Genomic DNA, 24,795 nt, shown 5'->3' on the forward strand with positions numbered 1-24,795 from the left:
CAGTCCTGTGGCCACTGCTGAGTTTTTTAAATGTGCTGGCATATTGAGTGCAGCACTGTCACAGCATCATCTTTCAGGATTTGAAATAGCGTCACTGGAATTCCATCATCTCCACTGGCTTTGTTCATAGTGATGCTTCCTAAGGCCCACTTGACTTCACATTCCAGGTTGTCTGGCTCTAGATGAGTGAACATACCATCATGATTATCTGGGTCGTGAAGATCTTTTTTGTATAGTTGTTCTGTGTATTCTTGCCACCTCTTCTTAATATCTTCTGTTTCTGTTAGGTCCCTACCATTTCTGTCCTTTATCGAGCCCATCTTTGCATGAAATGTTCTTTTGCTATCTTTAATTTTCTAAAAGAGATCTCTAGTCTTTCGCACTCAATTGTTTTCCTCTATTTTTTTGCATTGATCACTGAGGAAGGCTTTCTTATCTCTTTTTGTTATTCTTTGGAACTCTACATTCAATGGATGTATCTTTCCTTTTCTCCTTTGCTTTTCGCTTCTCTTCTTTTCACAGCTATTTGTAAGGCCTCCTCAGACAGCCATTTTGCCTTTTTGCCTTTCTTTTCCATAGGGATGTCTTTATCCCTGTCTCCTGTACAATGTCACGAACCTCCATCCATAGTTCTTCAAATACTCTATCAGATCTAGTCCCTTAAATCTATTTCTCACTTCCACTGTATACTCATAAGGGATTTGATTTAGGTCATACCTGAATGGTCTAGTGGTTTTCCCTACTTTCTTCAATTTAAGTCTGAATTTGACAATAAGGAGTTCATGATCTGAGCCACAGTCAGCTCCTGGTCTTGTTTTTGTTGACTGTATAGAGCTTCTCCATCTTTTCTGCAAAGAATATAATCAATCTGATTTCGGTGTTGACCATCTGGTGATGTCCATGTGTAGAGTCTTCTCTTGTGTTGTTGGAAGAGGGTGTTTGCTATGACCAGTGCGTTCTTTTGGCAGAACTCTATTAGCCTTTGCCCCACTTCATTCTGTACTCTAAGGACAAATTTGCCTGTTCCTGCAGGTGTTTCTTGACTTCCTACTTTTGTATTCCAGTCCCCTATAATGAAAAGGACATCTTTTTTGGGTGTTAGTTCTAGAAGGTCTTGTAGGTCTTCATAGAACCTTTCAACTTCAGCTTCTTCAGCGTTGCTGGTCAGGGCATAGACTTGGATTACTGAGATATTGAATGGTTTGCCTGGGAAACGAACAGAGATCATTCTGTCGTTTTTGAGATTGCATCCAAGAACTGCAATTCGGACTCTTTTCTTGACTATGGTGGCTGCTCCATTTCTAGATGGAGATATAATGGTCTAGTAGATATAATGGTCATCTGAATTGAATTCACCCATTCCATTCCATCTCAGTTAGCCGATTTCTAGAATGTTGATGTTCACTCTTGCCATCTCCTGTTTGACCACTTCCAATTTGCCTTGATTCATGGACCTAACATTCCAGGTTCCTATGCAGTATTGCTCTTTACAGCATTGAACCTTGCTTCTATCACCAGACCCATCCACAACTGGGTGGTGTTTTTGCTTTGGCTCCATCCCTTCATTCTTTCTGGAGTTATTTCTCCACTGATCTCCAGTAGCATATTAGGCACCTACCGACCTGGGGAGTTCATCTTTCAGTGTCCTAACTTTTTGCCTTTTCATACTGTTCCTGGGGTTCTCCAGGCAAGAATACTGAAGTGATTTGCCATTCCCTTCTCCAGTGGTCCACATCCTGTCTAATACCAGGATTAGGTACCAGTTGTTAAACACGAGTGTTGGAATAGTCAGGTTAGGATCTAGAGGAGACTTTGGATGTCTTGCACAAAGTTGGATGCCCTCCTGCGAGGGAAAGGGGAAGGTGCTGTCAGGCTCTTGCAAGGTTGTATTTTGACAAGTTTTTCCTATTAGTTGAAGGGAACTCATTTGTCCTAGCCAGGTTGTTGCCAGGCAACACAGAAAAAGAGATCTTGGAATTGTATTCAGCCAGGCTTGAGTATCCCTCCAGAGATTTTATAATTTTAGTAGATACGAACAATTTGTATTATGTAAGTACACAGTTCTCTTGAAATTAATCCATTAGTTAAGAATTTCAGTAAGGATTTCACAGGACTCAACTTGTTTATCTTAAAAGCTGTACAGAAGAGTATTCCCTGGTGGTCCAGTGGTTGGGATTCCGTGCTTCCATTGCAGGGGGCATGGGTGCCACCTTGGTCAGGGAACTGAGATCCCGTAAGCCATGTGTGCAGTTAAAAAAAAAAAAAAGTAAATAAAAACTCTACAGGAGGTTAAAGTGCCAGGAATGACTTGTTATCCACATGGCCTAATTTTCAAGGTAAAGTAAAAAGGGTCAAAAGTCTTAGGCCTGTCAAAAAGGACTACAGTATTGCTGTTATATAACCTGAAATAGAAGACTGACTTCTGGCTTAGCAGCAAAGATTTAGGACCCAGATGGAAGAAAGACTGAAAAAGATAGGTTGAGAGAGGATAGATTGGAAGGTAAATGAGACAGATAGAAATGCAGGGTTTTATTTTAGCAGTTGAATTACTCTTTTTCACTTGTGTCTCACCAACTATTGCCTTTTTTTTTTTTTTTTTTTGCATGTACCATAATTATCTAATCTTTAGGTTCCGTTAAACAGATGTTAAGTATTAGGATTAGGAGAGAGTCTGATTTTCTGCTACTACAGTCTTCGAATTTACTTTTGTTCTTAGTGTTTGCTTCCAAGAGAGTTAAATAATGATTATATTGTACCCCAAATAAGAGTATGATCCTCGTTTTTAGAGAAGCATCTGCAAAAGACTGAAAGATTCTTCTAACAAGTGATAGGAAATGTGGCCACTGATTCTTAATCACTTAAAAGTAAAAGCTTGATTATCACTACAAAGGTAGTATTGCAACAAAGATTTAAGAAGCACATCTGTGTAAACATTAAGAGAAGGATGAAGTAACTAGTGACAGACATGGTGTTCTGCCTTGACTTAAAATTATGTATGTGCATTTATGTTTATTTCTCCTGCACTGTCTCCCACAACCCCCCGATTTTGGCATATACCTTCTGTATTTATGTGACCAAACTTCACTTGATATATCAGAGTTATTGAAAGAGTGAACACTGAATTCTGCAACTGAATAATTGAAATACACAAAATTCTAGTGTAACTGATCAATGTGAAGGATTGTTATCGTTTGTATTATGTGATTACATATATTATTTCAGCTAGTTTAAATTAGACAATTTTAGATTTTAGAGTGTGTGCAAATGTAGCTTTTTAAATAGTAATAGAGGAAAAGAAATTTGATTTGTAGAATTTTCTAATTAACCGTTTTGTTCTGTTTTTAGCTCACTCCTTCAAACCAACAGCATAAAACTGACGAAAGGGGCAGGGCTAATTTTGGAGTGCTCAGTGTTTTTGCCCCTAGGTAAGAACTGAGAGTTTGATAGTTATTGGTATTATAGAGATTGATTTTTATTATTACTTGAAGTTAAGAGTAATACATAGCCGGTATTTAGTGTTAGTTAGGAGTTGGAATGAAACAGGAGTAGAGAGGTTTCCTAAATGAGTTAAATTTTGTATAAATTATCTCAGAATTTTTAATTATAACTAATACAATTTGAACCCTGCTCCTCCCTTTCCCTTTTTCTTTCTTTTTAGAGGAGAACATATTATGCAGGTTAAAGCCATTTATAACAAGAATACCATAGAAGGACCCATAATTAAGTTAATGATTCTTCCAGACCCTGAAAAACCCATTCGTCTCAATGTTAAATATGACAAGGATGCTTCCTTTTTAGCAGGGGGTATTTTCACTGGTGAGTAATTCAGTTTTAAAATAAATTTGTGGTGATAATTTGCCTCTTAGATTAATAGGATAAATTATTTATCCCAGGTGTTCAACATGATAAAAAAGCAATCATGCTGTGGACTTTTAAATGACGAAGAAAGCATATTTGACTTAGCTTTATTTTCTCTCTCCTCTATATCCTACATTGCTTTAATGGTCAAGAATGAACTTAAAGTTCATGTATAAGCTGATAACTTTAAGTAGTTCAGTTTGTGTTTATTCATTCACTGAATTGTGAGATTCTGCCAAAGAAGTATAAATTGCTGAATGGCAGGAGCTGCGAGTGTGTGTTCCACCAAATATGTTGTACTGTTAAACCAAATTGAGGACTGTTCAACTTAATTTGGAGAGAAATGCATCCATAATTTATGATTAAAGACACTTTGTAACAGCAAACATTTACTGAATACCTGCTATGTCCCCCCACTATGCTAGACTGTTAGTTCCAGTGATAAACATGGCAGTTTTCATTGAGTTCAGCCTAATGTAGGAGACAGTCAACTAAGCAGATGATTCCTGTGTAATATGGCAGCTGTCAAGTCAATAGGCAATTATATTTGCTTTGCATAGGTCATTTTCTTGAAGACTTTGATTTTCTTGAATGGATAAATTCCTGTGCAGTGAAAGAAGCAGACCAGAAAGTTTAAAGTGAAATTTAACAATATTTTTAAATAATTATGTATATACATAAACTTTTAAATCTGTTCAAGGAGATAAGTCCTACTTCCTGTGTAAAAACTGTAATAGGTGACCAGTGAATATTATAGATGATAAATATAAGGGACTATTACTAGTTTAACTCTGGTATGCTATTGAAAAATCATAAAAGAAAGTAAACACTGTATTCACAGACTACGTAAAGCATATAGATTTGTAACCATTTGACCTAGATTGCTGAGTCTTAGTCTAACTTTTCTTTTTATTTTTTACTGAAGTACAATTCACTTACAGTGTTGTCTTAATCACTGCTGTACGGCAGAGTTTCATATTCTTTTCTATTATGGTTTATCACAGGATAGTAAATATAGTTCCCTGTGCTGCAGATAACATGGTCTAACCTTTTTGGTCTTGCTTGGCAGACTGAAAATAAGACAAAGGACTATTAATGGCAAAGATTTTTTTTTTCCTCGCTTTATAGCATCGTTTATGGCATGAAGTAGGAACATAATGTGTTTATACAAACACATGACAGTTGTACATCATCTTTACAATACTGAAGGATCAAAGATGTATTTATTAGATTTCTGTGGGAGGTTTAGCACTATTGATCTATATCCAGTACCTGTTATGATTGTATAATTCTGTAGACAAATAGTTGGGGAAGACTAATTAAAGAATAGTTTTATTTCTTCATCAGAATTTTATTATTAACATTTAAGAAGATGTATGCTTTAAGACATATAATTATTCAACCAAATCCACTAATTGAACTAGAAAGAAAATAACTTTAATGTTCCCCATTACAGATTTTATGATTACTGTTATTTCTGAAGATGACAGTATCATTAAAAATATTAATCCAGCACGTATTTCCATGAAAATGTGGAAACTGGCAAACAGTGGGAACCGACCGCCAGCAAATGTAAGTCATAGAAAGCATTTAGAAGTTAAAAGTAGCTCTTAGATTTAACATAAAATTAAATGTAGTTTAATATAAAAATACAGTGTGTATATCCTGTAGAACTAGAAAGTAACTGATTCCATCACTTAGATTTTTAAAAAATATACCAGGGTATGTTTCAGAAATAAGTCTAAAGAGCAGTAGCACAATACAGAAAACCACTAAATATCATTAAGAGATAATATAGAAAGTGAGAGAAAGAAAAATGATTGATAGAGTACAGAGCAGTGGAGTAGACAGACGATTTGAGAGTCTAAAGCTGCACAATCCGATAGAAATACAATACTAACCACATGTGATACTTAAATTCTGCTAGTTAGCCACATTAACAACAAATAAAATTAATTTTAATATAGTTTTAAACTAATATATTAAAAAGTTACCATTTCACCATGTACTCAGCATTTTAAAATCATCATTATTTTAATAATGATGTTTTGCATGCTCACATCTTCCCAGGTCTTTGAAATTGCATGTGATACTTAAATTCTGCTAGTAGCCACATTAACAAGAAATAAATAAAATTAATTTTAATACAGTTTTAAACTAATATGTTAAAAAGTTACCATTTCACCATGTACTCAGCATTTTAAAAACATCATCATTTTAATAATGATGTTTTGCATGCTCACATCTTCCCAGGTCTTTGAAATTTGCTGTGTTTTATGCTTATATCCCTCAGTCTGAGCCAGTCACGTTTCAGGCGCTCAGTGGTCACTATGGGCTACCATACCAGACAGTGCCAAACTGAAACAGACCTCTCAGTGGAAAATAAACCAAACTATATCTGGGGTCCTGGTTTAATAATGCCTTTTAGGATTTATGTTTCAATTTAGTCGTCTTTAGGAAACTAGCTTCCTTAATTTATACCATCAGTCCCACCAAGCTGCTATTACCTTAAAATTACGTCACCACCATTAAGATCTGTTATATGTCCTTTAATAATTAATGGTATATCTTTCCACTGTGACTAATCTCATTTTTGTGTCACGCACTCATGATAAAGATATATATATATGTAGACGTGTTTGTCTATATTTATCAATCTACATGTAATCTGGATTCACACTTGGTAAAGGTAAGGTAAGTTTCTATCCTAAATATACTATGCTAAATGTTTGTGATTTCTCTCTTCTCCTTTCCCACTTTTCCTTCTAGGCAGAAATATTTAGTTGTAATAAAATAAAGGATAATGACAAAGAAGATGGCTGCTTCTACTTCAGGTATTTCTCAAATCATTTCATATTTTAATGCATATTTTGTTACAGAGTTAATCAGCATTGGCAACATGTGCCTGTTTAGCTAAGGAGAAATAATTTAGGATCAAATAGAAAATATTTTGTCTACAAAGTTTGCAAAATGATTTGAGGAAAGATTGTTGTGATAGATATATTTGCTTTCAGAATTATCAGAAACATCAGAAGAATTCTGTTGTCAGCACATTTATAATATTTTATTATATGGGAGATTTCTATAATTCTAAACTTAAGATCTTACAAAATAAAAAAACTGAACTAGTGTTTTTATTTAACTATGTGACTTTAAGTGATGCTTCTTTCTTCTGTACTTTGAAATCTGTAAATGGTTTTGGATACATGGTGTCTAAGGTTTCACTTATTAGAAATGTCTTTTTGCCTTTTGAACTAATAATTGCTTTATTTCATTAAATGTATTAGTTTATTAAGCCAAATAGAAAACAAAAGGTACAAATTGTTGTTAAATAATACCAGCATTCACGATTACCTGTGTGTTTAACTTTGTTGAGATCCCTATTTTCCCACATAACTTCAAGTTACTATCTATTATTATTTCATTTTACCTTGTAGGACTCCCTCGACCATTTCTTTTTGGCCAGGTGTGGTGGTAATGAACTCTCCTAGCTTTTGTTTATATGAGAATGTTGCCATGCTGCATGGCATGCAGGATCTTGGTTCCAAAACCTGGGATCAAACCCTGCCCCCCGACCACCACCCCGGTCCCCCACCTCCCTGCAGTGGAATCACTGAGTCCTCACCACTGGCCAACCAGGGAGTTCCTTTCTAAGAATGTTTTAATTTCTCCCTCACTTTTGAGGGACAGTTTTGCTGGAAGTAACATTCTTGGATGACAGTTTCTTTTAACACTTTGAGAACATTGGCCTACTGCCTTCTGACTTACAAACTTACTGATAAGAAATTACCTTGTTGAGGATGCCTTGTATGTAATGATTTGTTTTCCTCTTGCTGCTGCTAATATTCTTTTTCTTTGTCCTATGAAAGTTTGTGTTTGTGGGTCTTGGTGTTGATCTCTTTGAGTTTTTTCTTAGTTGGAATTTCGTGAGCATCTGGGATATGTATATATTAATGTCTTTCATCAAACTAGGGAAATTTCCAGCCATTTTTCAAAAATTATGCCTGCCATACTTTCCCCTTTTTTCTCCTTGAATTCCCACAGTGTATATGTTGGTCCACTTGATGTATCTCAGGTCCCTTACACTCTGTTCACTTTCCTTCTATCTTTTTTCTTTCTGTTCCTCAGACTGTATAATTTCCACTGTCTTATCTTCAAGTTCATTAATTCTTCTACGTACTTGAATCTGCCTTTGAATACCTGTAGTGAAATTTTCACTTCAGTTATTGTACATTTCAGCTGCAGAACTTGCTTTTGGTTTCTTTTTAAGTTTTCTCTTTAATTGATATTTTGTCTTTTTCTGTACATTACTTTCTTGACTTTTTCCACATCTTCTTTTAATTCTTTGAGAATCTTTATAACACTTGTTTTAAAGTCCATGTCTAGTATATCAGCCTCCTTATGTTTTTCAGGGACAGTTTCGATTGACTTATTTTTCCCATACTTTACTGTTTGTTTGCCTTCTGGGGTTTTTGTTATTGAAAATTACACATTTGAATCTGATAATGTAATCACACTGGAATTGAGTCCTTTCAGTGTGCACTTATAGATACATGTTACTATATATGTATCTAACTGTTTTGAGTTTTGTTATCTTATTACAGACCAGTAGCAAAAACGAAGTTTTAGGTATTTATACACTCATCTCTGTGAATAATGATAGGTTTATTGCTTTCTAATCCTTAGTTATTTTATTTCTTTTCCTTGCTGTACCTCACTGGCTAGGATTTAGAGTCAAATGTTGAGTGGATACAATGAGAGTGATTATTCTGAAATCATTCCCAGTCCAAAGGGGACATTTCAGCATTTCACTCATAACTATGATGTTTGCTTTATGGTCTTTATTTTGGGTAGGTATCGTTATCAGGCTGTTCATTTGTAATCATTACTAAAAGAACTTCTATTTATCATGAATGACATTAGGTTTCATCATCTGTTGATGCAGTAGGTGTTATTTTTCCTTATACACATACATATATATATGGATAGATAGATACAGTATATAGTTGTTTTACTCCTTAATTTTATTTATTTGGTTGCTCCATCATTTTTGTATTCATTGTATTTGTGGCCAAAATAGCAAGTCTACCTTTTACTAAGTTCCTTATTGGTAATTTAGTTACAATAAATATCTTTTGTATATATATATATATAGTTACATAGTTATTTATTTAGAACATATATAAATGGAAAACAAAGCAGCATAAGACCAGTTGGATAGTTTATAAACTTGAAATATAGAACTGAGATGAAAGTTTGTGTAGAAATGAAGCTAAATTCATTTGATATGTAATTCAGCATTTATTGTGTTTACTACTTTATCAACTTTATATTCAATTTTTACCACTTCCAGAGCTTTTGTTCTAGATGTTTTGTGATAGAATGTCTAGATAAGAGGGACTGATACTAAGCTTCATGTTGCAGGAAGTATTTGATGAATGAAGTTGAATGTAGTAAAGTAACTCTCTTACTCATTTACTTTTCATGGAGGGAAAAGAAATGTTAATGCTTTGAATTTGTTTCCCGTTTATTTAAAAGTTACCAGTGATCTTATCTCATTCTTCTTAACTTAGGGATAAAGCAATTCCTAACAAGGTGGGGACATACTGTATCCAGTTTGGTTTTACGATGGATAAAGCAAATATTCTTAACAGTGAGCAGGTTTGTTTACTCTTTTTATGCATGGCAGTTAGCTTTAGTTACCTTCACATTTTCTTACTTGGTTGAGAAATGAAGTGTTTGAAGTGTTTTGTTTAAAAGTGGTGTTTTGTTTAAAAGTGGTTTGATTATTGGATGAAAGGTATAAATGCCATCTTCAGGAATTTTAGAATAATATATACTTAAATTATGTTGATTAAACTTGACCTGATACAGAAGTTACTTTTTTATCCCTGTTTATATTGAGGACTTGATTAGTAAACATTTTAATCTATATCATGGTCAGGGTTGCTCCTATCAGTTGTATGTGAAAATGTTTCAGTTAATAACATTTCTAGATAATGAAATGGATTCTAGATAATGAAGTTTTAAGGTAGTTTTAACATACATCATCTCCATTCATTATTGTTAGTGCACTGATTTTTTTTAACAATTACATGTTTTAAAAAGTTGATTGGTTTTAAGAATTTAATGGAAATATGTTTTGGAAGGTAGTATTTCGTTTCATTTAGGATATGCTCTGTTTCTTCGTCTTTACTAAACCATTAATGTGTTGTTAATTAGAATGCTCCTTTTCTTAGATTATAGTGGATGTTCTACCTAATCAGCCTGTGAAGTTAGTTCCTGAAATTCAGCCAGCTACACCAGCTGTTTCAAATGTTCGCTCAGTTGCCAGTAGGACCCTGGTCAAAGATTTGTATCTTCATATCACGGTAATGTTTATTTACTTCCAAATTACCAAGGGTAACAAAAATTATTCCTAGTTTCAAGGTGCAAGATAGTTACTATAGAATCCTATCTGAATTATTCTGTTTAAGTTTATAGAAAAAATTATGCAAGTTAATGAAAGGCTTATCAGTATCTTTATACTTAAATACAAATAGAGAATGAATTCAATAATACATAAAATAAATCCAGATATACTAAGCAGAAGTGATTAAAAAATGCAGAAATCTGCCCACCTTTACTAACGTGTATCTTTAATCCATTATTTCATGTGAGCATTATGAATGTGTTAAGTAAGTCAATTCTTCAGTGTCCATTTCAGTGAGGGGCAGGAAGTAATTAAGTATGTATTTTGAAGAGATTTGCCGTCATGACTGATCATAATGAGCTCCTTAAAGCTTCCTGGTTACCCAGAGGGTAAGCAAAAATAGGGCTGCGAAGAATATTAACAACAGTATGTAAAATAACACTAGTGGGACTTCATTTTTTGAAAAACTTGGCAAATAGGGTTGTTAACGCCTTCAGTGTGTTTTCTTATTTTTAGACCATGAAACTTAACTGGTTCTTAAACTAGTTTTCCCTCGACCTTAAATAGATGCTGAAGGTACATAACAGTTTTTAAAATGTGAGTCCTTTTAATAAAGTTGGGAGTCATTGTATTAGGTGGAAACTTTTGGTTCTTTTATGGTTTCTGGGATTATTTCCTGCCTATAGAGCTTACTCTGAGATCTGAATTCTGTGTTTGGAGTAAGAGGGATCAGGGTGATTTAATATTTGGAGCTTTATAAATAGGTCATATTCCTGATTTTCCCATGTCCTTCTCTGGTTTGATCTTTTTTCTGCTTCTTTGAATTAGTTTTCTGAAACTTTCTATTGTTTACTTTAAGGATGACTACAACAATCATACTGGAGTTGATTTGGTTGGCACTGTAATGGCTACCATCAAAGGTTCTAATGAGGAAGATGACATACCTCTCTTTAATGGGAAAATTAGAACACTTGAATTTCCCTTTGTGAAAGGTTCAGCTGAAATCACGGTAATATTTTTGTCTTCTAGTAGATAAGGTTTTGGTATTTAATAGTTTAAACCACAATATTATTATACTTGTTCTTTTGTATGTATAGCTATGATGATATTCTAACTATAGCATTAAATTGGAAAGTCAGCTAAGATATTTTGATTTTTGTTCTGAGCTATTATACATTGAACCCACTATCATTTTTACTGTTAAAAAGACCCTATTTTTCTTTTCCCCTGTGGATGACTGTTTTCTGTGACTGGATTGTTTTAACTTTAGCAACAGTATAATCATGTTTCATTGAAAAGCCAGCATCCTGTGGATAGAAATAGAATCAAACGTAGCCCAGGTAAAATGTACACATATCTAGAAAAATTTAGTAAAACTAGCTTATCTTTGTTATTCTTTTTTTTTTCCAAAATGGAAATAGCTTTGCTTATATAAAGCATACTCAGTGAGAGAACATAAAAAATAATCACTGTGCTGTCACCATTCAGAGGTACTGATGATTAGCAATTCAGTGTATAACCTTCCACACTTTTCTGTGTATACACTAACACCGCGTGGATGTCCTATGAATGTGATTTATGTAGACATGGAGGAGGGTGTAAAGTTTCATTAATGTAACAGAACTCCACTTTAATGAAATCTTTTCTCATTTCACACATCCTTGCTATATATCTGTCAGTTCAGTTTAGCCGCTCACTTGTGTCTGACTGTTTGCGACCCCATGGGCTGCAGCATGCCATGTTTCCCTGTCCATCACCAATGCCTGGAGCTTTTTCAAACTCATGCTCATCAAGTTGGTGATGCCATCCAATCCTCTGTCATCCCCTTCTCCTCCTGCCTTCAATCTTTCCTAGCATCAGGGTCTTTTACATGATTCAATTCTTCACATCAGGTGACCAAAGTCTTAGAGCTTCACCGTCAGTCCTTCCAGTGACTATTCAGAACTGATTTCCTTTACACTTGACTGGTTTAACCTCCTTGCAGTCTAAGGAGACTCTCAAGAGTCTTCTCCAACACCACAGTTTAAAAGCATCAATTCTTTGGTGCTCAGCTTTCTTTATGGTCCAACTCTGACATCCATACATATATCTGTATCTCGAGAATAAATCTACATTGTTGTGTTGATGGTTATAATTTATTTGATCAATCCTGAAGTGAAAATGTAGTTTCTTTGCAAAGTTTTACCAGCAATGTTTCCATCAGCTTTCTTCACATTGTTTTAACAATATTAGGTTTATAGTTGGGGAATCTGTAATCTTGCACCTGGCCTACAGTTCGACTTCTTGGTTGGTCTGGCAAAGACTGACCATCACAGCATTTCCATTTTAATTAGTTTTCAACACTTTAAAAATTCCTGAATTTTCAGAAAGAGATTTTTTTCTGTAATGCTGTAATGGTCTTTGCCAGACCAACGAACAAACTGAACATCTCTAGGTTCCTGGTTTATTTGGAGAATTCGAAAGACTTGGCAGTACTGGGCCAAGATTCTCTTCAGGTTGTAGGATTTTCCAGTCAGCTGCATCCATGCTGCTGCTTTTCATTCCTTGACATTGAGGGCAAGTGTCAGTTGCTACTTATATTTACCGTTGTTCTTTTATTTTTACCATGGTTGAGGATAAAGTGAAATTTTCTCATACTCTAACAAAAATTAGGTAATGAAACCACAAGTTGAGAAACAGCAGCGCGGGGAAGACGTTTTGAACATGCAGGGCCGGTTTGTATTGGAAGAACATAGGTGTCCACTCCCTGTATCCAGGTTACCTCTGTCCTGTTCCTTGGCCACGGTTACAGGCATTTGGTTACCCTGCTGTACGCATTTCTGAGGTTGGGACGGTGACATAAACTATTCTCCCACAGCTACATGTTCTGTCAGCTTCATGTCATGCATGTGAATTTCCACTAGAGGTTCCTAGTATCACGTTGAAGAAGCAGAAATCTCTCAGATCCTACTTGGCTCCTGGCCATGTATTAATTTGATAGGTCTGGGGCAGGGCTGTGGAATCTAATCTGATCTGTGCAGGTGATTCTTGTCATTAGGGACATTTAAGAGACACCGGGTCTAGAACAGTCATCTGTAAATGTTCCCATTTGCTAGAAAAGAATGTGTACTGCTTTCTTTAAAGCTTTAATCTAAATTTATATTTATTCATGTTTGTTAATTGTGTTATTCAAATTCTTTATCATTTGCCGCCTTGATCTACATTTTACTCTGCTATGTATTTGTCCATTGCTTGCATTTCAAGTTGCCATTTGTATATGAATCCAGTTTTGGACTCTTCAGTTCTCTTCAGTTCTGTTATTCCATGGGTTTTGGTAAACTGAACATATAGATTACAAACTGTAAAACTTTGAGATAGGAAAGGCCTCCTTAAATAAGACATCAAGGATAAGATTTTATATTTAACTATATAAATAGAGGATTAATAATATTTTGGTATAATAATATATTAGTACAGTATATTGAACATATTTTTTAAATATTCTGAAGAACTTCCTGCAAATCAATAAGAAAAAAGACAATCTAGTAGAAGAATAAATGATAATGAATATAAACAGGCAGTTAGTGGAAGAGTAGCTATAAATAACTAGTGAACAAGAAGAATGACCTAAGTAGTAATCTGGGAAATGCTAGTTAAAACAGTAATGACTGGTTGTTTTAAATACATTTTTTAGAAAAAAAAAATGCTTGATAATAAATGTTAGCCAAGCATCAGGGGAACTGGATATTATACACTAATGATGAGAGGATTAATTGATGTAAACATTTTCAAGAGAAATTTGATACTACCTATTAAAATAAACTTTTAACAAGTCATATTTCTCTGGCTAGTCTAGAGAACGCACAAGAGGTATATAAAGATTCTTTCTTTGCTGTATTATAAATACTAGCTAACATTTTTTACTAAAATGTTCATCACTCAGTGAAAGAAATTATATCTATACTATGCATAAATGTAAAAAATTGATAACTAAACATGTACTTGAATTGATTGACAGATCAAAATTAGTGCTGATAGAAAATTACTACAGTAAAGTTTGTTATATTTTAAGTGTAAGCAGTTTTATTTTTGTGTTTATATTCATATAAGTACATTGAAAACAGTTTTCAGAAACCAAGTGGGATTGGGCATTGGTTTAATGATAGACTTATTTTATTATTTTGTAGATTGTTCTGTGGTGTTCTGTTGATTTAGATTTTTAAAAATTTTATTTCTCTGAACTTGGTTACTATGGTCTAAAAAACAAAACAGCTAGTACCCATTGTTTCCATGTAAGACTGAAAAGATTATTTAGGATATAGATCTTTGTATTGCATTATTTACAAGCTGTGTGCTATAACATATCAGAAGTTTGTGTGTGTGTGCATTAATGAAGAAAAATACATTAAAAAGCCCAAATCTTTAGAGCTTTTCAGGACCTCTTGTTCGGTCACCTGGGACTGATGGGCCTGCTTCCCTGGTAACAGCTGTAACTTAAGCTCAGCACTGGGCTTTGTGTACGTTTTTGTGATTATTTTTATAACTTTCACACCATCAGTTGTTTCATACTGCTTCAACTTAAAGATCGAAATCAAGCCATTTCTGGTCAAGATATAAGAAGCCGTTGTTATTTCTGGTCTGGAAGACACTTTTTCTCGTAGTTTTATATTGTATATAATTTTTGCATAAGCTATTTATTGATAAGATAATTTGGCTTTCAAACCAATACCAAAGAGTTTTATGTCTTGGATGGTGCTGCTGATGTTTGAGTGAATGCTTAATGAACTTCACAGGTCAGTCAGTTTTGCCTTTTAAATTTACCACTTACTTGAAAACAGAGCACAATGAGATATATAACATTTGTATATTTACAAATATCTTTTCAAAACCGGTTTTTCCTTACTGCTCTTTTCTTTATACAGAGTCTAGTGCTAGCAGAAAATAGTCCTGGAAGGGATAGTACTGAGTATTTTATTGTGTTTGAGCCTCGGCTACCAGCTTTATCAAGAACGTTAGAATCATATATTCTACCATTTATGTTTTACAATGGTAAGTTTCTAGGAAACTAGAAGATAAACTGTTTGAGTTTGTGGTACTTTGAATAACTGTTTTGCTTTCCATTAAATGGTGCTTTCTGATTATCTAATCTTGTGATGACATTTTGGAAAAGTCACAATTTAAAAATTGAAATAAATTATCTGAATGTTTTTTCCTAGATGTTAAGAAGCAGCAACAAATGGCAGCACTTACAAAAGAAAAGGACCAATTATCCAAGTCTATTACAGTGTACAGAACTTTATTTGATACCAGCAAACAGCTTCTTGATGAGATGAAGTGTAAGTCATTTTGTGTTCAGAAGTGCTAGAAAATGATGCTTTGGGTAATGGTGAGATAGAAGGTTGAGTTCATGGGACCCAAACATTGTCTGCTTCCCCTGGACTTAGGAGTGAGCTGCAGGGCGCAGCAGAAAGGTAGCAGCAGTGGTTCATATGACTCATCATTCAGTCTTAAGGTGAAGTGTTCTTGTCTTTAAATAAACGTATATCTTGCTTACCTACAAAATTCTGCAATTTTTGTTAGGAATCTGAATCTATATAAATGTAAGGGTTTTGACATAATAATAAGGTTTATATTTAGCTTTAGCATTTGGCAAAAGATACTAGATGACAATATAACTGAAAAAGTGATGTGTAATTTAAGTTTTAGTTTGACTGTGTGTAGTTTAATTTACAAACATCTGCAGCAGAGAAATAGCTAATTTATTTTTTAATAAATACATGGCGTATTTGCTACAGTTTTTAATAATGTCTGTACTATTAGGGTGTTTACTGAGTTGTGCACTATCATTGCTTTCCATTTGTCAAATTTTTTCATGTCAGGGATATTTAGAGGATAATATCAACTAAGTAATGAAATAATACAAAACTTGTAGTACTAAAAATTGTTCTTTAAAAAGTCTCATTTTAGAATAACCATATGTAATTATGTATATATTACATATACGCATGTGGATTAGAATTAAATAACTTATCCACGATTACTTGTAGTTTGCAGTTTATGATACCTCCAGTTGCATTCATTTTGTGTTTTCTTTTTGTATATTAGATGTGAATGTTAATTTTAGATTTTTAATTTAAGATTTCTATAATAGTTATCGTTTTTCATTTTAGCATCAATCATTAAAAGGAAAAAAACAAGGGATTGAAAACATTTTCTAAAAACTATTATAAGAGCTATCACAAATTGATAGTTTTTGTTTTTAATTTTAGGCCAAGTTGAAGAAGCAAAATTAAAAGAGGCCCAGTTGCGAAATGAACTGAAAAACCACAATATTGACATTTCTTCAACACAGCAGGTACAGTTTCCAAGTATATGTGAAAGTTTTTTTTTTTTAAATTCTAGCCTATAATTTGTTTTTACTCATTCATATTTTATTAGGAATGTTGACACTATTGTTTTGGGGTCCTAAGCCATATGGGGATTATAACTGGACATTGAAATAGGCTAACAATAATGGAGTGCTCTTTTCAGAGAAATTGCAGTTTGTGTTGCTGATCTGATGATACTAGTAAGTTATATTAATAATATACCAAGTTGAGAACTTGCACTGAAGTGGCCTAAGTAATCATTGGTGGCAAAGAAAATGAGAGAAAGTGACAAAAGACAATAGATTTTTTAGAGCTTGTATTCTTTATGTGTATAACTCATAAGTTTTATTATAGGTCATATAATTCTTAACTAAGAAAAAAAGAATTAGTGAGGTTGATGCTTTACCTTTCTATGATCATATTCTCAAAAGAAAAGAATGGCTATGTAGTAACTTTTGTGTACTTGAGTTGTCCAAATTGTTGGATTTTCTCTGCTATTTTCTCTACCTTGTACAAGAGTCATTGTAATTGACCTTGCAGTTAATTATTCTGTAAATTACAGATGCCACACATTGAAGCACTTTTGAAAAGAAAGCTATCAGAACAGGAAGAACTAAAGAAAAAACCCAGAAGATCATGTACTCTTCCAAATTATACTAAAGGCAGTGGAGATGTTTTGGGAAAGGTTTGTGTTTCAACCTTTTACGAGGCAGTACATTTTATTGTCTTGTTTTCTGTAGGCTTTGGGTGATCCTGGGTTGTGGAGCCATGATGATATCAGTGGTTGGGGATCCCAGGCAGGATGGAGTGAAATTTCATCACATTGCTGAGATGGTGTGCAGTTAAAACCTATCAACTGTTTACTTCTGAAATTTTCCTTTATTGTTTCCAGACTGCCATTGATTGGGTAACTGAAAATGGGGAAAAAAAAGCTGCAGATAAGGGGGAATTGCTCTACTGGGTGGACACTGTGATGTTTTTAACAGTGACACAACATTCTCATTGTTAGGGCAGGTGTTTGCTACCAGATCAGGTAAGAATAATGGGTAAATGTAACCATACCAGTGTAATAAATGACTTTTGAAATCAGCAACAAAAATTCAGCCTTTGAGTAAGGCTTTGAGCAGTGTTGGACTTTGAGCAAGAAAACCTTGAACACACTTGTGACTAAAATCCAGTGGGTCCTCTGCATCCACAGGTTCTAATTCCTTGAATTTAGTCAACTGCAGAGGAGAAATATTTGAGGGGGCAAAGTCTAGAAAGTTCTAGAAAGCAAAACTTGAGTTTGTCACATGCACATGCTGGCAACTATTTACATAGCATTCGCATTGTATCAGGTACTATAAGTAATCTGCTGCTACTGCTGCTAAGTCACGTCAGTTGTGTCCGACTCTGTGCGACCCCATAGATGGTAGCCCACCAGGCTCCCCTGTCCCTGGGATTCTCCAGGCAAGAGTACTGGAGTGGGGTGCCCTTGCCTTCTCCGATAAGTAATCTAGAAATGGTTTAAAATATACTTAATGTTATATGCAAATACTGTGACATTTTATATAAATGATTTAGGAATCCGCAGATTTTAGTATCTAAGGGGATTCCTGGAACCAGTTCCCTGTGGATACAGATGGATGGTGTATAGTTGACCCTTCAGCAGCAAAGGTTTGAACTGTGAGGGTCCACTTAAACACAGACTTTTTTTTAAGACTTTGTTTAAACTAAATACCGACTACAGTACTGCCTAGTGGTTAAATCCTTGGATGTAAAACTAGGTATGGATGACCCACTGTGAAGTTACATACAGATTTCCAGTTGATCAAAGGGTCGGTGGCCCTAACCTCTGTACCCTCCATACATAACCTCCATACCCACCATACATAGCCTCCATACAGTTGTTTGGTGGTCAGCTGTTTTTGTAAACAGGGGAATGACTATTAATTCTGAGCCCTACAGAATTTATTAAAGTGGAAGAAATGATTCTTATATGTGATATTTAGATTTATTTTCTAAAAAATCATTGGCATAAATTATCTACTTAGAAAGGTATAGCTATATTTAGAGGTTTAAGTGTGTTTTATGCTTTAACAATTGACACACCCAGTAGTAGAGAAATGAATGTGAAAAAAAGGTACGTCACCTAACTAATAATATGCCAAATATTTTTATTTGGTTATTGGTAAAATTTACTGTAGTTTAATCTGTAAAATAGTTTTTTGAAATTAAATAGCATAAGAGATTATTTAAAATATTTAAGCCAGTAAGCTTTTACAGTTTGAGAATTTTTTGTTAATTCATATGAATGTTTCCCAAAAGAAAAGTGTTTTTGCTGTTTAGATGTTAACTTTTAAAATATTTGGTATTTGGTATCATCCCTGGTAGCTCAGACAGTAAAGCGTCTGCCTACAATGCGAGAGACCTGGGTTCGATCCCTGGGTCGGGAAGATCTTCTGGAGAAGGCAATGGCAACCCAATCCAGTATTCATGCCTGGAAAATCCCATGGACCGAGGAGCCTGGTAGGCTACAGTCCATGGGGTCACAAAGAGTCGGACACAACTGAGTGACTTCATTTAAAATATTTAATATATTTAGAAGTTTTTTAACTTGATTTTTTAAAATGGCTTCTAGATTGCACACCTGGCACAGATTGAAGATGATAGAGCCGCCATGGTTATCTCTTGGCATCTGGCAAGTGACATGGACTGTGTGGTCACCCTGACCACTGATGCTGCACGGCGAATTTATGATGAAACCCAAGGTCGTCAGCAGGTGTTGCCCCTCGATTCTATTTATAAGAAGACTCTTCCAGATTGGAAAAGGTTAGAAAAAAATGCAAGTAGTGATTAAAAAAAAAAAAAAATACCTGTTCTATTTTTTTTATCAAATCGTAGAATTTTAAAATTTCTCTGAAAGGTGCCTAAAACAGAGAAGTGACTCACATTATCTACATTATTTTTTGTCTTCCTCACAAATATGATCTTCATTAAGATCAGTGTTACAGTGTATTTCATCACATATGCTGGCCAGGTTTAATTTGCCAGTTAAATGTTATTTGTTTATATGACAGATACACATACAAACATACAACAAACAGGAAGGATGGTGAGATGTCATTATCATTAACAGACTGTGGAACTCCTTTATTTGGAATAAGAGTGTAGATCAATGTCCTTTGTCCTGTTGTAAGTCCTATAAAAATAAACAGCCATCATTTAGGTAGAGAAGGTCTCTTGGATTTGCCATTAGCAAAATTGAAATGTAAGAGACCATCTAGTTAGGATGTTACATCTGTATTTTAATATAAATCTGTTTTCTCGAATTGTTTTCCCATTTACTTTTCAAAATATGTTTTTCGGAATAACCATGCAAACCAGTTAGCCATTTAAGTATTTTATGTGTACTCTAGTTTTGACTATTGTTAAAAATCTGCCTTAAAAGACTCAAGCAGAATGGTGATAGCAAAGCAAAAAAAAAAAAAAAAAATTAAAATATATAACAGAATATTGACCAAAGATTTTATCAGATTCTTAAACAAAGTTTTGCAAGGCCTACAGTTGAGTAGGAATGGGACTTGAAGGAGAATGGAAACTAAATTAAGAGCTTACTGTGTCATTAAACTAACATTTTATTTCACTTTGTAATCTAAACATACATCAAGGAAACAGCTGGAATTTGAGCTCAAATCTGTCTGCTTCTAAAATCTCCCACTCTGTTTCCAGTCAGTACCCATTTTAAATAACATGGGATGTCCTATCAAATCATAGTAACTGTGTTGAAAAGAGTAATAATTTTTCTGAAAGTAATTTTCCCTTCAGGAGGCCTTCTGTTTTTTTGTTTTTCATTATCCCTGAGGATCAAATTAAGAATCCTTTATTTAGGGAAAGTATGAATTTGGTATTTAAGGCTAATACTTGCTCTAAAAACTAGTTATCCTCACTTCCAGGTCTTGTGCCTCCTACTGGGATTGAGTTAACTAGCTCTTAAAGCCACTCCACCCTCTACTTCTACCTGCACAATTTGGGGAAAGCTACCCTAATGTGGGCAGAGAAAGCCCTGACACGCCAGTCAGCTCCCATCTCTTGAATCTCACTGTTATCCCTGGATTTCAATTGCTCATTCTGTATGCTGTGTCAGAGGACAGAGCCCAGAGTACTGGGCTGCTGCTTTTCCATGTTCTCAGCCTTGGCCTTGCCCGTGCCCTCAGCCATTCTAGGGCCACTCTCCACATGAGACAGTCGTATCATTGGCATCCTAGTTTAGGGCCAGCTTGAGAGGCTACATCTCTTCTTTCCTTGTCAGAACTAATCAAAGCTTAGTTTATATCAGTTTTACAAACTAATTGAGGACAGGTAAAACTAAGCAGGTATGTTTTTAATGGTAAATATTGTTTTCATTTCCAAAGGCACAACAGTTAAGCATTTAGGAGTATTACCTGTGCATAGGGAGTTGTTATCACAGAGATAATCAGTGTATTCATTTGTTTTTCATCATATATGTATTTTTTGATGATGTTACATATTTTGTTTAAAACCTTTTTTTAAATTCAGACCTCTACCTCATTACCGAAATGGAAAATTGTATTTCAAACCCATTGGAGACCCCGTCTTTGCCCGAGACTTGTTGACTTTTCCAGATAACGTAGAACACTGTGAAACAGGTAAAGGACGTTGTGACATTTTTTATACATATGTTATGCTGGTGATTCAGATACTTAGTTACTGATTATGGAAAATTATGTTCTTATTTAGTTTATAAATGATAGTTGTATTAATAGTTACTTCTCTTATTTTTCTTATTAGAGGAAAGTATTGAATAAAATTCCTATGTTAGCATTATTTCTAAGAAAACTTTATAATAATATATGTTAAAAAAAATTTTTTTTTTCAAATGTTTCGTGGGCAGTCATTGTATTTCAACTTCTGGGTACACAACAGCATGGTCACCAGCAGAAGTCTGTGTTAATATTTTAGTATGACCAAAACAGATGTCATAATTTTAACATTTTGTTTGTTGAATATTTTAGTATTTGGTATGCTGTTAGGAGACACTATTATTTTGGATAATTTGGATGCTGCCAATCATTACAGAAAAGAGGTATGTACTTGAATTCTTTTTTAATTTGTAGCTCCAATTTTACTGTGTGTTTAAAAATTTAATGTTAGAGATCTATAAAGAATTTTATTTTGAGATACATATGCAGATGACAGCAAAACCAATTTAAATCCTATAAATTGATAAGCAGCATCAATCTGAGCAAAATATATGAATGAATTTGCCAAGATGCAAATTAAAATGAAATGTTTGCGGGCTGTGAAATTATCTGAGTTTCAACATCAGTGTCTATTAATGGTGTCTAAATCTATTAATGGTGTCTGTTGAAAAATAGTTATCTCAGATAATGTCATTGGAAACACAGTTTGAGGCAGCCCTTGTTTATTGGTTGTTAGGGCTGTAACAAAGTACCACAGACTGGGTGGCTTAAACAGTAGAAATGTACTGTCTCACAGTTCTGCTGGTTTGAAATCCAAATGCAAGGTGTGAGAAGGGCCAGTTCTTTCCAGGGGTTATGAGGGAAGGAGTCTGTTCCATGCCTTTCTCCTTGGTTGACAGATGGTCATTCTCCCTGCATCTGTTTGAATCTCTGCATATGTACCCAAATTTCCCCTTTATTTAAGGACACTACTCATTGGATTAGAGCCCACTGTTATGACCTCATTTTAATTTGATTGTTAAGACCCAGTCTTCAATTCAGGTCACATTTTTTAAGAACTAGGGGGTTAGGACATAAACACGGGGATTCTAGAGAATATCTGATAATAGCTTTGCGGAGCATTTAGCAATATAAATGTTTATTTATTGCTACATAACAAACACTTCAAAAGTTAGTGGCCTTAAGCAGTAGCAGCATGTTAGTTCTCATTCCTTGCTGGGTTTCTCCAAGTAGTGTTGGCTACTTGCACTGGGATGGTGAAAGCTCCAAGTGCCTTCCTCACACAGCTGGCAGCTGATGCTGCTTGCCTTGTGGTTTAGCTATAGCTGGCCAGAGCCGCCTCTGGGGCTGCCACCCGCACCATTTTTCTCAGCCCCCTCACGGGTGTGTGAGGTAACACCATTAAGGTTTTTAGAAACCTTTTTCTCACTAAGAGGATCTGGCAAGCAGTGCCTTAAATCTTTCTGAGGTCTTAACATAGGGGCATCCTTCACTTGACTTTGATTCCAAGGCTACATTATACTGACTGCACTGGATTTGATCTTAGCCCGGAGGCTCTCCGTTTCTTTTTCAACAACATGTTGTTGGCCAGACAGGCTGGGAAGGAAAACAGTCCAACTCAGCAAGTTCTTGATTAGAAATATTTGAAATTATTTCTGAAAATGAATTAGTTCCTACTTAGTTTATCTCCCATTCGTACTGGCTCATTTATAACTGACTACTGGCTGGGCACATGGCAGGGGTTGTAGGCTGGCAGACTTAGATCCCTCCACACAAGCCCCTCCTTGTGGCTGCTGGGGATTTTATCAATGGCATCTGGGTCCTAAGAAGGAAAGTTACAGTGGTGAAGACAGAAGTTACAGGTCTCTTAAGTCCCAGTGTCAGGAAGTACATTTGGTTGGTCAGAATCTGGCCAGCCTAGATCCAAATGGGGGAACACGGAGTTTGGAATAGACTCTCCTTTCCATTGGAGAGGCAAAGAAGATGCCGCCTTCTTTATATCATCATATAGTAAGATAATTTATCTTACAGACATGCTCTCACAAAAATATTCATTGGAATGTTTAAGAATTATCAGGAAATTTTGAAAGCAGTGTAAAGGCCATGAGTTAGGATTGCACCACTCCATTATGGTAATTTATACACTAGAATAGTATGTATCTATTAAAAAGATTTAAAGCAGATTGATGTGTCCTAATGAGGAACACTTGCAAAATACATTGTTTCATTGAAAAGTTGCAAAATGTTAATGTACAAAATTAAGCCTTTTTGAAAATAAGCTTATGTAGTTTAAACAAGATGGGGAGAATATATTGTATACTGTTGTATTTATTAAGAAAGAGTAACCTTTCTGTATTACTTTTAAGTTTTTCTTAATGAGGAAAGAAAGGCAATCTATTGTGAAGAATGGCCTTTCAGAGGGCTGTTGTCAAGACTGAATAAAATAAGAAAATAAGTGAATAAAATTTCAGTAAATGAATGATCTGTTTGGATCTGAAATCCAAAGGTCTTGAATTTGTTGATATAGAAGTACTAAATTTAATAAATATGGTGTTAGGGACTTGGAAATAGCAGCTGATAAACATATATGTAAACATTATAGGCTTGCAAAATATTATAGCTGAAAATGAGTGAGAGTAGTTACTGAAGAGAAAACAGAAGTCAGTTTAAAATATGATCTAGTACCCTTAAATAGTGTATTATAAAATCATGGATATCTTAAAATCATATAGTCTAATAATCTAGATGAGAAACCTTAAGTACAAAACAAATAGTGGTTCTGTATCAAGTCATAGTACTAATTCATGGCAAAACTAGAACTACTTAGAACAGATTTTCTATGGGCCCAGTTAGAAGAAATAGTAAGTGTGTCTTCAGTTTAGGAGAGCTAAATTAATGAGATTACTGAAAATTAAACAGCTAATTGGGGAAAAGTATTTGGTGTCTTCATGAATGATTCCTTATGAACTTAAAAATGGCTCTAATATACTATATCAGAAAATGGCTGTGGATGAGGAAATTGCTGTATTCTGATGGTGATTAGCATGTTTATATGTCCTAAATTATAAGTCAGAAATCATACCCATTAGAAGTTATGACAATGTATAATCTATTAGGAGAAGGTGAGTAGCTTACTAGTGAGGATGAATTAGCAAGTTGAGTAATAATTGGAAGATTCTGTCAGTAGTTCAGTCTGTTATTTGGACACCTATAATGTATGAGACACAGTGAGGTGCTGTTAATTATTGAATAACCAGCTCTGATTCGTAGCTTTTGCCAGCCCCCACAGTGTGAATACTCATATCCTGGCTGACTTCCAGCGGCCTATGTGTGGTCATTGACTGAGGCGTTCAGGAGGACCTGGTTCTCATGACCCAATAAATGCTGGTTCTGGCATATCACTAGCACAGTGCTAGGCTTTGAGGGTTATACAGATATAGACTAGACAACTCAGATAGCCAAAGGAAGTGCTAGC

The 24,795-nt window shown here is 34.7% G+C and overlaps 1 protein-coding gene across 2 annotated transcripts in view; it reads left to right on the forward strand.

The window, feature by feature from the left end:
- The window catches only part of SMCHD1 (structural maintenance of chromosomes flexible hinge domain containing 1), a 123,947-nt gene that overhangs the window by 77,433 nt on the left and 21,719 nt on the right, over positions 1–24,795 (forward strand). For both annotated transcript variants that reach the window (XM_013974279.2, XM_018039573.1), the window contains 14 exons: positions 3,346–3,425; positions 3,659–3,816; positions 5,315–5,430; positions 6,628–6,692; positions 9,432–9,519; positions 10,098–10,229; positions 11,130–11,279; positions 15,172–15,298; positions 15,466–15,585; positions 16,519–16,604; positions 17,180–17,302; positions 19,238–19,428; positions 21,157–21,266; positions 21,633–21,703. In XM_013974279.2, the coding sequence (XP_013829733.1) occupies positions 3,346–3,425; positions 3,659–3,816; positions 5,315–5,430; positions 6,628–6,692; positions 9,432–9,519; positions 10,098–10,229; positions 11,130–11,279; positions 15,172–15,298; positions 15,466–15,585; positions 16,519–16,604; positions 17,180–17,302; positions 19,238–19,428; positions 21,157–21,266; positions 21,633–21,703 (1,617 nt within the window). The remainder of the gene's footprint in view (positions 1–3,345; positions 3,426–3,658; positions 3,817–5,314; positions 5,431–6,627; positions 6,693–9,431; positions 9,520–10,097; positions 10,230–11,129; positions 11,280–15,171; positions 15,299–15,465; positions 15,586–16,518; positions 16,605–17,179; positions 17,303–19,237; positions 19,429–21,156; positions 21,267–21,632; positions 21,704–24,795) is intronic.

This window comes from Capra hircus, chromosome 24 (genome assembly GCF_001704415.2).
Source record: "Capra hircus breed San Clemente chromosome 24, ASM170441v1, whole genome shotgun sequence".
NCBI lineage: Eukaryota > Metazoa > Chordata > Mammalia > Artiodactyla > Bovidae > Capra > Capra hircus.